Here is a 12,999-nt window from a genome sequence, read left to right as displayed (position 1 = left end):
GTCCTGAATGGGAAGATTCAGCCACACAGTTGTGAATGGAAGAGGTAGGACTGCAGGATACTCTCTGGACTAAAACATGGCCCAGGCTGTGAGAAACACTGAAAAACCCTGACTTTGTAAATCAATATCAATCAATGCCCTGCAAAGTACATCATAAATCTGGAAGTTCTAGAGAGCTAACCCTGAGGTAATAATACTACTTTACGTTTTAAAACATTTCACACACACTAGGACAATCTCAGGAGACCTTTGATCCAATTTCATCCTTTGGGGCTCTTCCAACAATGAAGGGTTATTGGAATATATTGGTTTTCCAGACACATCTCCTCCTCAAAACAGATTTTTAAAAAAAAAAGACTAGTGTGAGTATGTGACATGCTTTGTGGTAATAATCCCCTGCTCGGAGATAAAATTTAACGTGAAGGAGTAGGTTTTGATCTAGAATAACTTTTTGTTTAGGCTTTGGACAATGGGATTTCTCCTGACTAGCCACAATTTCTCCTTCAGCAAATGCAGAACAGACATTCATCTTTTATAGGTTTTTAATAATAAATGTTGAATTCTGATGGACCCTTTGGTGCAAAACACTCTGGACATACCAATTTATTCCACATTGTAGAGGGTTTTACTTGTTCAATTGAACCACTCTGCAGTTGCCAAAATTTGACTGTACCTGGAGGAAAACCAGGCCATACCTACCAGACGGACATGCCAATTTATAGGTACTGTGCCCAGTTTCCTTATTACCTGATTTCTGGATGAAAAACGGGACAGGTATAAAGGCTTGATAGAGCTCTTTAAGAAGTCACCATAAAAATGCCATTTGTATGCAATATCTGTTCTGCTGCTACTCATGTTGTAACAATTGGAGTCTGATATGTGTAGATACCAATTCATTTCAGGGTTGCAAAGTAAAACTGCATGTCACTTTGTAGGACTGATCCACTACACAGTGTCTCTAGGAAATGAGCTGCTCACAAGTGAAGATGAAATATACTGTTGCGTTTCTAAAAATAAGGACAAAATGACCAGGAAAATCTTTATGGTTTCAGGGGAAGTCCCAGAAGGCTCGGGAAACCTGGGATGATCTTTCTCTTTCCTTTTTGGAAAGGAGAAGGCCACCCTAGTGAACCACAGCTAGTGATTACTTGCTGTTCTTACTGCCCTGACACAAACCTGGCTCAGCAGCAGGGAGCTGTGGGAGAGGAGTGGAGCAGCTCTTTAGGCACCACACACTGCTCCAACAGCTGCACTCTATCTTCTTTGTCAGCGCAAAATGGGAAGGAAACCTCCTCTGGCAGCCTTGGCTACTGCCATATGCATAGCTGGTCCTGTCTGGGAGAGACAGTTGGAAAACTGGGACTCTCTTCAAAGAGATTTGGGGAGTTTAATATAAAATTCCCTGTAGCATAGACTTTCAGAAATGTGCTGAGCAATTAGAAATTACACTGCCCTTTAGTGCACCAATGCACTTCCCTGGGGACCTAGCAGCAGGCCAAGCAGGTAGGAAACGGGGTGAGATGCACAGAAGTCTTTTTTTATTAAGATCTGCTTGAATTAAACTGAACGTGGTCCCCAGAGATCAATAACTGCTCTTCTAACTCCTCCTGAAAGCAAGAGCTGAGTTGCATGTAAAATATCATATCAGCTGTTATGCCTTAAGAGCAACAAATAAACGAGTGTTTAATGATGGTTTTGACGTTGTTCAGATCAAACAGCTTCTGAATGCATTTTTTGCAAAACATTCCAGGGTAGGAATGGCAACAGAAGAGGGCACTTTCTTCGTGAAAGATTAATGCTTCCATTTAACACTTTTTTGAATCCGCATGACTTTGTGCTGTGCATATACAGGAGTGTAACGTCCATTTTCTTCTCCGTTCAGGAGAGCTGTGGGAAGATCCATTTCACGCCTGGAGGTCCACGCCACTAGGTTCCCAAGAAGAAAACGTGTCTCTAACTGCTGTGCTTCCTTCCATGAACAAGCAAATTTCTTTGTTGCAAATGGCCTTCTCACCGCTACACTTCTTAAGGGAAGTACGCTTCTTCATAAATGGTGTATTTTTACTGTTCGTGTACAGCAACGTTACATTTAAGTCATTCCACCAGTACAGCATGGTTTTATTCATGGTGCTGGAAGTATTTATTGCCGCAATAGCACGCAGAGTGAAATTTTTTTTGAAGGGAAAAGTTCTGCCTAAGCATTAAAGGATTTTGCCATTGATACTTATTTGCTGAAAGTGCCTATTGATAGTGTTTGTTGACAGGTGCTCAAGCTGCTGATATGGAGCATGTCTCAGCTATGTGGCACCTGTGGTTTAATCAGTGACAGCAACATCAGCGGTCCATCTAAGTTTGCAGGAGCCAGCAGCTAACTTGGAGGACTCATTCATTCAGAGACAGGGTGCAGGACACAGCCTATTTTAAAATTTATTTTTATGGCACAGATTAAAAATTTTGCCACAACTTAAATATATGTTTCCCAGTGTTTCACCCAAATTGTGGGTTTTCCTGCATTTTTCATAGTAGGCACCAGCACTCTTAACAGTGGTAAATGACCATTAAAGTCATGATCCCTCACACCAATTAAAACACGTGGAAGAACGTGCAAGCAATTAAAGTGGGATCTCGGGAACACATGCTCACGTCAGTAATTATAATCTTGTTTTGATTAAGCTTGTCTAAAACGGACTTTCTCGCCACTTGGGTGTGAGACCGCTCATCATGCAAAACCGACTGATTAAACAGTACGGACTTCTTGAACACTTCCAAGGCTCCTCGCACGCGCCCCCGTTTCCTGCCGGCGGCTCCTGGCCCGGGGGCACCCGAGGCGCGCTGGGCGCGCTCCTGCAGTTTGCGCGCCCTGACGGGCGGAGCGGTCCCGCCCCGCCACTAAGGCGGCCGGGCGGCGGGGCCTGCTCTGCTCTGCCCTCCCACCCCAGGCCGGGGCGGCTTCCCCGCGCCGCCCGCCCCGCGCCGATTACGCGCTGCTGTGGCGTCAAGCCCCGCCCACGAGCGGCCTCTCCCCACGCCGCGACTCGCCGCCCCGCCGGGGCGAAGCGACCCCGCTGCCCTCCCAGACGCGGGGTTACAGTGGCGGCGGGGCCGCTGGGCTGGCTCTGCTGTGTGGAGCGCGGCTCTGGCTAACGGCCGTGGCCCTAACGGTCGCACCAACGCTCTTGTGGGCCACCGACCCCCGCGTCACCGCCGACGCCAGCAGTGAGGCGGGAGCAGCGCGACGGCGGCTGCGCGCGGCGGGGCGGGGCGGAGCGACGCGCGCAACGCCCGCTGCTGCCAATGGAGCGTGTACAAAGTGACCTTGGCGCCATCCCCCGCCCCCTTCCGCCGCGCTGCATCCGGGTGCCCGCCGCCGGCCCCGCCGCGTCTGCGCAGAGACGCCCCAGCCCATCGGCCGTGAGGTGCGGCAGCCGGAGCCGGTGAGCGGCGGTGCCCTTCTCGCCATCCGCCCCCATCGCCGCCCCCGCCCGCCGTCACCTCACCCTCTCCCTGTCTCCACAGAGACACCGGACTGTGGACCCCGGGACGCCGCCCGCGAAGATGTTCGCCTGCGCCAAGCTCGCCGCCTCCCCCTCTCTGGTGAGTGGGGGCCCGCGGGGGACGCCTGGGGCTCCTCGCCGGCTGCGTCCCGGGCCGCGGCGGGGGCGGGGGCGGGGCGCCCGGGGGTCGGACGGGCCTCTGAGCACCCCCGGCGCGGGCCCGTACCGAGGGCTGCCCGTCCCGGCGGGAAGGGTCGGGGCGGGGTCGGGGGGTGCGCGGCGAGCCGCGGCGGGGCCGGGTTCTACTTCCCGCCTCCTTGGCCGGGGCCGGGGCCCTTCCCGTTCGAGCGGGGACGGGACAGCGTAGTGTAGCGGGGAGCTCCTGGGCCTGGCGCGCTCAGCTCCTTGCTGTAGGTCAAACTCCAGCCTGTTGCTTGTCCTACACAAGGCCCGGATTTTTTGCCCTTGCAGAGGCAAAGGACTGTCCTCCTTCAAAACGTCCTTTCTGGCCTGCAGAACGTCTCGTTTTGCATGGTGCAGGCACAGGTTTCCCCCGCAGGAACAGCTTTGTGCAAGAGCCGATATGACCTTAGACTGCTGGGAGCCCAAGGACACATGCAGGCCGCTTGTGAAACAGGATTCATTCATTTATGGCTCACTAGATTTAAAAGTCTAGGTTATGTATGTGCATTTGACAGCTTTGGAATTCATTTCGATGGCGTTTACTTTTTCTTTTCAAAAGGTATATCACTGCCTGCTGGTCTGTCTGGCTTCTTTGTCGCTGTTTTGGCACATTTTCTGTCAGTATAATGCATGTACAGGTTCATTGAAGGATGTTGCTATTTGCAATAACATCTCCTGAAAACAGTGTCATCACATTGCATGGCCGTGTTTGCTTCTGTATTGTTTATTTTATATCCAGCTATGCAAAGATTGCTGTCTTTCAAGTAAGACAAATGGCTTTGTAGATAATAGCCTTATAATCTTACAGACTATTGTATGGGAACAGCTGTGCTCAAATGTTTCTTTTTTTAGAGCTTTTTTCTTCCTCTTTCAGATCCGTGCTGGATCAAGAATCTTGTACAGACCAATTTCAGCATCTGTGTTGTCTAGGCCAGAGGTCAAGACTGGAGAGGTACCTTATAAACAAAATTCTGTATCTTCCTAAATTACCTGGTGAGCCTAAATGTCCTCAACCTAGAGTTCACTTCTACTAACACAAATATTTATAGTTTGAAAGTTGCTTTAAGTCAAACACCTAATAATACTTGTTGCTGTCTTGCTGTTACCCCTGAGAAGTCTTTTATATTTAAAGTTGGTTGCTTTCAGGTGGAACAGGTAATGTTCTTGAGTTTTTAACTCTTAGTTATAGTCTCATCACTTGGAAGAGGAGCTAGACATGGATCTAGCACAACTTTTAAAACTGGAGAATAATACTATCAAAATGGTCATAGGAAATGGTCTGTGTCTGAATATAATGCTTTTTCATGTTTTGTTTTCTTAGGGCAACTCAACACTTAATGGGGCGCAAAATACTGTCTCCCGGCTAGCACTTAGAGAATTCCAGACTAGTGCTGTCAGCAGGGACATTGACACTGCTGCCAAATTTATTGGTGCTGGTGCTGCCACAGTAGGTGTGGCTGGTTCTGGTGCTGGTATTGGAACAGTCTTCGGTAGTCTAATCATTGGTTATGCCAGGTAATCACTCTCTCTCTTAAAAAACTCTCAACTTACATGCAGATGTATCTTGAGACAGCACCCCCAGATAAGCTAAGTCATAGTAAGGGTGATGGCACTGTAATAAAGTCTGTTAATAATTGCTATTAATTATAAACACGGCTAAATAGAATCATACGAAAGTGTAGTATATTGATTAGGATGGCTGTATTGTTAAATTCAGAACTTTGTTTTTGTACATTCTATCTGGAGAAGAGACATGAAGAAATGAGGTCATTAGACTTGGTCAGTGTTTCAGTTGCTGAAATCCAATGTTTTGGCATTCAGTTCCAGAACTGCATTAAAAATCTAGCCTGGATCTTTTGCGATGTGAGAGGGGAGAAGTCTTGGGGAGAAACTGTATGAAAACTGATAATAAGTAGTGTGAGCTTGTATGCTTTAGACTTAATAGTCAGGGTTGTTATTTAGAAATGGATGCTTAATTCATTTTTCTAACATGTTCAGCTTTGCATCTCAGAATATGTAATTATTGAATGAGTAATCATTCCTTCTAGAAATCTGAAGGGGGTGAGGGTGGGGATTTTATAGCAGGGATGAACTTCTTCCAGCTAAATTTATGAAGCTCCTGTAGTAGGCATAGTTCATATGGTATCATGGAAGAGCAGAACTGATGCAGGCATTAAAAAGCTTTACTGAAGGTTTCATGTTCTTCATTACTCTTTCAACCAGTTCAGACTTAATTGTGTCTCATTTAAAGATTTTTAAGCCCTACTGAAAACAAGGAAGTGCACTTTCCACTTGAAGAAACATGTTTTCAGTACAAAACTGATGTTGTCTTTTTTGAATTTGGCATGAACATGGCAATAAGATTGCAGAATATTACTTCATGGTATTATGCTGAAGTTTTTTTTTCTCTCTCCCCCACACTTCTTGGAGAGATAATTCATTGCATTTTTGCAACAAACTGCTGTGTATTTCATTTTTTGCTCTAAGTGGTCTCAGTTCCTGTATTTGAGAGCTACTTAAAATGTTATACACAAACTTCCCTGGAATATAGTTATAATGCCACAGATGTGAAATAAATTTATAAAGCACAGTACTGATGGTTCCTGCATGGGAGGATATGGAGAAGTCAGATTCAAAAGCATGTATGAATGTAGTCACAAAAACTGTTGTTTGGAAAAGCCATAGACAATCTGCATAACCTGAATCTAGTCTTAATTGCCAAGTCATTTGTATTCAGTGAATTCCTTACTAAAAATTACTTGATTTATTGGATTTTCCTGTTACGGAATCTGTGGCAAGGAAGTATGAGGTTCTGAATCTGTCAGGTGCATTAAACTGTACGAAAAGCATCTTAATTGTATAGATAAAAAGGTCTTACACCTTCGCTTTCTTTTAGAAATCCTTCTCTGAAGCAGCAGCTGTTCTCATATGCTATCCTGGGATTCGCCCTGTCTGAAGCTATGGGTCTCTTCTGTTTGATGGTTGCTTTCTTGATCCTATTTGCCATGTGAGAGGAGATCTGCCTGTAGTACTGGCATTGGAATGTAACTCTGCATTTTATGGGACTCCCAAAATGTTGGTGTCATGGAAATCGATGCTATTTCCAAAGTCATTTCATTAAAGATAACAACTTTAACTGTCAAACTGTTGCCTGCATTTATTATCTTTCTCACTAGGATACCTGGAAGACGGCATCTTGTCATTCAGCCACCTTGTGTTTCTTCTGGTAATGAAATATCCCATAGGACCCTTCAAACAATGACTTCAAGTCAAACATTTTATTTGTTTATATATATATGTAGGAGTGTCACTTGATTGTTAAAATTAATGATGTAATCTCTGAAAGATCAAAGGATACAGAGATTAAATGTGAAAGGCTACACTGCTGGCCTTGTTCCTTCACTTGTTTCAAACTTCCCCAGAGCTGTTTCTGTGCTCCACTGTTTTTCCTCAGGCTAGCTGGCAGATGAGGTGTTCTGGCACCTCTTGAGAGAAGGAGCAAAACACAAATCCATGAAAAGTGACAGGAAAGTTGTCTTTGCACCAGTTTGCATTTACACTATAAATTTTGATCACCATGGTAAAAATTTTCCACTTGGTTTTGAGCAGTGTCCCAGTTGAACTAAACTAGCTGCTGATTTAGAGTGGTCCAAGGCATTTAATTGTGGCACATTGATACTATACACTTACTTAGTTACTGCATTCTTGGCATCACCTAATTAAATGGGAGAACTTCCAGCTTCCTAATTTTGTGAAGTCAGCCTTGCATTATCTCCTAAATTATTTTAAGAGCAGTAGGATCAAAGCATTTTTAAAAACAAAAATACCTGCAGTATCAAGCTTTGCTTCTCACAGTATCTGTCTTTTAACAACCTTAATGCATGGTGTTGTCTACGCTTAGGCAACATACTCTGTGCTGCTGTATACTAATCTGGTGGGGGTTGATAGTATCTCAAACTTTATTCAGAATATTAAATAATAGATCTGATCATTCAACAAATACAAGATGGACCTTGGAAGAAGGTGAGCAAGCTTGTTAGCTCTGTCATCTTGCTGGTCAATGAGTAATTACTGAATTAAATCTGGGAAACATTGTAAGCTGTCTATCCCTAGGGGAACGAGAAATGACTAGTGGCTCTCAGACCAGTGCAAGGTACAGGTAAGACCTTTGTTTTCATCTGAGTTCAAATATCAAATCAGCGTTTATGTAGTCTAACTTGGACCGAGCATGAGAACTTTCCCCTTATGTTGTTGGAAGGATTAAAAGTTGCCAGTGTAAACCATTTAATATATCTGAGGTTTAGGAGTATAGAATATGCAGCAGCATCTTTAAATATTCTAGCACAGTATTAGTAGTGCCTTATATGACTAGGTCTGGAAGTGGATTTTTTTGGGGGTGGGGGAGGGGTAAGAGGTAAAGTATATTGCAGCTCTCTTCCATGTGGTGTATGTTCACACTGGGGGTTTTTTATGAACTTAGTATTTTCCGTCAGAGCTGACATACCATGCGTTTGCCCTGGATGAAAGCCAGATAATGATTACTAGAATTCTAGGCAAAAGCTCGTCTGCGTACTGCAGTCCTTCTGGTAGGTGATGAACTTTGTTCTGTGTTTTCAGTACGGCACAGATCTGTGCAGGCACCTGAGGTGGCAGTCCATATTTCCTAATATTGTGCACTAGTCTAGTGGACTTGCTTAATTCAAGCTTCAGATTTCCATACTACTGGGATTTGGCTAACAAAAGATCTTCAAACTTGTCTTGGTCAAGCCTAGCTCTACCTCTTTTAGTCATACTTACCCATTTCTTCACATATAAAATGGTTCTGCTGAGTTATAGTTGGTGTAGAGAGAAGTTCTGGCTAAGCTGTTGCTCCATAACCTCAGTATGAGCTGCCCAAGTCACTCTGAGCTGCTTGAATCAGCTTTGAATAAGGATTTCTGGATTTACGTCCCATCTTTTCCCATGTGGTTCACCCTGCCAACATGGGCCCTTTTCCCTATGATCAGCCTTGTTTGAAAGGCAACGGACATCTCAGGTGACCCTGTACGTAGATGTAAAGCCTGTCTGTTTTAGTAGTAGCATCTCCCCAAGCTTGTTACCTTTTGACTCACACTCAGACCGGTGAACGCAGGCCAAACCCAAGCAAAATTGCTCTTAGCTTATGCCAGTCTTGAAAGAGTTGTATCTCAGCGTTACAGATAAAGACTAAGCAAGATATTTCAAAACATGGCAACAAACCTTTACACAGAGGATTATCCTCCGTATATACGATAAGGGGCTTATGAGCAATGGGCAGATTTTCACATCTGAGCGATCACAGGGCATGTTGACTCCCTTTATTGCTCTGCTTTCACGGCTCTTGAAAAGCAGAGCTTGGTTTCAGTGGTTACTTCAGGACCTCAACACCTCAGTCAACTTGAGTGGTCTTGCAACAAATTCAGTTTTCCTAAAATGCCCACAAAAGAAACAACTATAGTTGTGTAAAAGATTAAAAAGTTGGGTTTGGTTTTTTTTTTCAATAGTTATTTGTGGTGATTGGGCAGCAGCAAGCTAAAAGGACTCTTGATCTGAGTAAGAAGACTTTTTCATGGGTCAGAGAATCCACATACGAAAGTTCCATGAGGTGACACTGTAGGCTTCACTTTCCTGAAACCTGTGTCAGTTTTTCTGATGTGGACTGCCCCGACCTTAGAGACTGTCAGCCCAGGAAGATTCACGTTGCAGATTCTCCAGATCCAGAGACTCTGTGTCATGTTTTGGTGTTGAAGGTGGAGCTGGTTGGAGCAGAGATCTTCAGTGTCTCTTAACTGCTGTCTGCTGTCCTAGTATGTCCATCATTCCACCTGTGATAGTGATGTACACACAGTGTTATCCTAATGTATAATGAAGGAAATGTTTGTTACCAATTAAGTTCTTAAATTATTGCTGTAGGCAAAAGTGATTCATACTTTCCACCCTGTTGCTTTTGTGGGGGATTTTGCAGCAATTTCAGACTGAGGAAAGGCAAAGAATTTGCAGTTCAGTTCTCTGTTCAGGGCTGATGCTGCCAACTGATGGTAGGTCTGAACCACTGAAAAATACTTTTCCGAGACAGCTCTTCATTCCTCGGTTCCTCTCTTTGAATTATCTCACATCTGAGCCCTTCACAACATGCTTACAGTAAAGAATTATTGCACCTCTAAGTAAACTGTGCTTCTGTGCAGTGCTTTTTTTATTTCACAGAACTTTGCAGAAGTGCTCTACAGCGCCCACCCAAACAATTTACAAGAACTGAAACGTACCATATCGCCTTTTGCAAGTTCAGGGAAACTTAGCCATAACATAATTTACTGGAACTAATACTACTTTTTTAGAAGTACTTTGTTATTCGTAGTCTTATACTCTCAGGTCAGTCTCAGAACAAGACAAATGATGTGCAGACACAGAATTAAAATTTCTGAGAGTCGGAGTACATATTAGCCCAGCTGTGGTGCCGTATATGGTCATGATATTTTTTAAGTCATCCGAAATGCCAGTTACTTCGATGTTAAATTTACGTAAAGATGCAGCGCTGCAGCATTTTTGGCGCAGTGTTAAATAAGGCGAATGTTTAGCAGAAGTGTGACTTGAGGCGTGTGCCCAGTTCCTGCTGTAAGCGACGCGGGGTGTGGGGAGGCCGAAGGAGTGGGGCCAGCCCGCGGTTTTGGAGGGCTGATGATCCCCCAGCTTGGACGCGACGGGCGCGTCAAGCGCTGTCGCGGAGCGAGGCCCGGCCGTGGGTTGATCTCCGCCCGCTCCCCGCCGCCTTCCCCCGCAGCGGCTGCTAGCCCTGCCCCACGACGGGCAGCGGGGGGCGGGCGCCTCGCCCTCGGAGCCCCCCGTCGCCGCGGCTGCACAACCCCGGCGGCGTGCGGGAGCGGCGGGGCTCCCCGGCAGGGGCGGGCCGGGGCGTTACCGCTCTGACCGTCAGCAGCAGTTTGACGCCACTAATGACGCCCCGAGCCGCGAGAGCTGCCGTTGGCACCGCGCGCTCGGGACCGACCGCCCCACCTCAGCCGCGGGGAGGTGCCGCCCGGCCACACCCCGCCATCGGCCACACCCGCCCGCCCCGCCGCCACCGCCCAATCAGCGCCCAGCGCCCGCCTCCGCCCCGCCCCGCCCGGTGACCGGCACCTCCCCGCCGCCCGCGGAGATGTCAGCTGAGCTATCGCGAGAAGTGACGGAAGCCTGTAGGGGACCTGGCCTTTAATGTGCGGTCCGGCCCGCGTTCCCGGGGTGAGTTTGTAAACACGAGCGCGGCCCGGCCCGGCCCGGGGGCGGCTCCTCCTCCTCCCCCTCCCCGCCTCCGCGCTGCGGCGGCGCCCGGGCGAGCGCACCGGGGGCGGAGGGGAGAGAAGGGAGCGGCCCCGCTCGGCGGTAGGCGGGGGATACCCGGGAGGCAGTAACATGGCGCCGCCGCTCCGCTCCGCGGCAGCCCCCTCCCCCACCGCGGCCTGCGGCTCCCGCCGCCCCTAGAGCCGGGGCGGGCCGGGCGGCCGGTGCGGCGCGGCGGAGACCGTTACCGCCCGCAGGTAGGGGCCCTGGCGGGCGCCCTGAGGGAGCGGAGCGCGGTGGGGCGAGGCGGGAGGCGGGCGGGTGAAGGGGCTGCAGCGCCCCGGGCCTGGCCTTGGCAGCGGGCTGCCTGCGGCGGGGCATCGCCCGTACCGGTTCCAGGCCCAGCCGCGGAGCGGGCGGGGGGGGAAAGCGGAGGAAGGGGACAGCAGAGCCGGGCCTGTCCGCATCAGCTCAGCTCCGCTCCGCTCCAAAGAGGCCTGTCTCTGCATCATCCATCTTCTGCTCCGGAGAGAGATCGTGGTCCGCACCCGGCGCCAGCGCGGGGGGTGCCGAGAGGGGTACGGTGGGGTGGGAGGTGCAGGGGGGTAAGATCAGCTTTTCTGTACCGGAGGGAGGTGTTGGCCTGCCCAGGATCTGGCCGTGGACCTGGCCATCTGGACTAGCTGCCCCGTTGGCTTTGCCTGTTACAGTGCATTCTGCCCCTTGAGTTGTCCTAATCAAAATGTCTCTGAAGCGTTCACGTGAAAAAACACATCACAGACCCTCGAGCAATGGTGGCTGCATGATGGTTTAGGCACAAATGTTTTATGCCACAATGCAACTTGATGTTTGCAGCTGGGGATATATGTGCTGCCATGTTGCTTCTGCAGTCTCAATCGTTCTGCAGTCTTTTTGCATCTCTGTTCTTGGAGTGAAACATCCAAGTTCATGGAGAAACATCCATGAGTATGTTTCCATGTCCCATCTGTGCGTTCTTGTGCCACTCATTTACTTTTCATTACATTGTGTTCTCCCAGAGATGTTTATCTTCAAGTAGTGATACTGTCACCTGTTTCCTTGCACTAGAATGAGAAATTCTAATAAAGCTGGAAATGCTGAATCTTCTGCTACTTTCCACATAGTGACCCTGAATGAATATGGCCAAAGTGTATTTTCTTTTCCACCTTTTAAAATAATTTTTTTTCTTGTCGTATTCTGCTCATGTCAATGAGTGTCATGTCCCAAGCTCTTGCTGAGTGTAAAGCTAGATAGTTAATAATAAAGAAGTTCCTGAAGTTAAGGTCATAATACTGCTAGGTTTGTGTTAGATGCTAAATTCAGCACTAGCTGATAGGATGAGGAGGACCCTTCCTTGTCGTCCTGGTCTTCCATAAGTATTCTAGATGTGATTTATTCAGCCTTCCGCTGAAACAAGTTACTGTCTATTAACGGGCATCAAGTTGCAGGCATAATTTCAGAGGGTGAGCTATAGTCAAGCATTCACTTGAATTCTCTTAGTGTTTATAATTCTGCATTCCAGAATCAAAATCAGAAAGTTGTCTTATTAAAACACAAAACAATAAGTTTATCAGGGGCTGCTTGTTATATAATGCAACACAAGAAATGTGAAATAATAAAAAACCCCTTAATGTGTACCTGGGGTGAAGCAGCATCTAACACAAGGGGCTTTCAGGTCTTAAATTTGATCATACATCATTTTTGGTTTTCATTTGAGTTTCATTTCTGTTTTGTGACAAAGTGTTGAGCAGCCTGAAATATGGTATTCTTTTGAAACTTGTTTAAGTAAATTTTGGGTGTATCTAGTGCCTAAAGTCCCTTCTCTGTCATCAGCTATTCTTTTTTTTTCTTCTATTATTAATCAGTTTAATGTAACAAATGCACATTTTTAGTTCCAAGAAGCTTTACTAACTTTAAAAGTTCATGTTATTTCTAATCTCAAATTTTTGTTTTATGGTTACTTAATCTGGAATTTCTGTGTAAAAATCATGCATTAACTGTTTTCAGAGGA

At 46.9% G+C, this 12,999-nt stretch overlaps 2 protein-coding genes across 16 annotated transcripts in view; both read left to right on the top strand.

Moving 5' to 3' along the window:
- Positions 1-3,281: 3,281 nt before the first annotated feature.
- On the top strand, positions 3,282-6,821 carry ATP5MC3 (ATP synthase membrane subunit c locus 3). 2 transcript variants are annotated; one of them, XM_064451665.1, is made up of 5 exons: positions 3,282-3,434; positions 3,517-3,594; positions 4,552-4,629; positions 4,999-5,192; positions 6,574-6,821. In XM_064451665.1, exons 2-5 carry the CDS (start codon positions 3,556-3,558, stop codon positions 6,686-6,688), a joined length of 426 nt encoding a protein of 141 aa, XP_064307735.1. In that variant the 5' UTR covers positions 3,282-3,434; positions 3,517-3,555; the 3' UTR covers positions 6,689-6,821. The 2 variants fall into 2 exon arrangements, with proteins under 2 accessions (XP_064307735.1, XP_064307736.1); XM_064451666.1 differs by having other exon boundaries at positions 3,301-3,416.
- A 4,028-nt stretch (positions 6,822-10,849) lies between these two features.
- Positions 10,850-12,999, top strand: part of ATF2 (activating transcription factor 2) — a 51,407-nt gene continuing 49,257 nt past the window's right edge. For 6 of the 14 annotated variants that reach the window (XM_064451649.1, XM_064451661.1, XM_064451657.1 and 3 more), the window contains exon 1: positions 10,938-11,227. The gene's annotated coding sequence lies outside the window, so the exon portion shown is untranslated. The other 8 variants (XM_064451648.1, XM_064451653.1, XM_064451659.1 and 5 more) reach the window with 5 other exon arrangements.

The sequence above is a fragment of the Phalacrocorax carbo genome, chromosome 5 (genome assembly GCF_963921805.1).
Source record: "Phalacrocorax carbo chromosome 5, bPhaCar2.1, whole genome shotgun sequence".
In the NCBI taxonomy this organism is placed as follows: Eukaryota; Metazoa; Chordata; class Aves; order Suliformes; family Phalacrocoracidae; genus Phalacrocorax; species Phalacrocorax carbo.
This window is presented reverse-complemented; position numbering and strand designations above follow the sequence as displayed.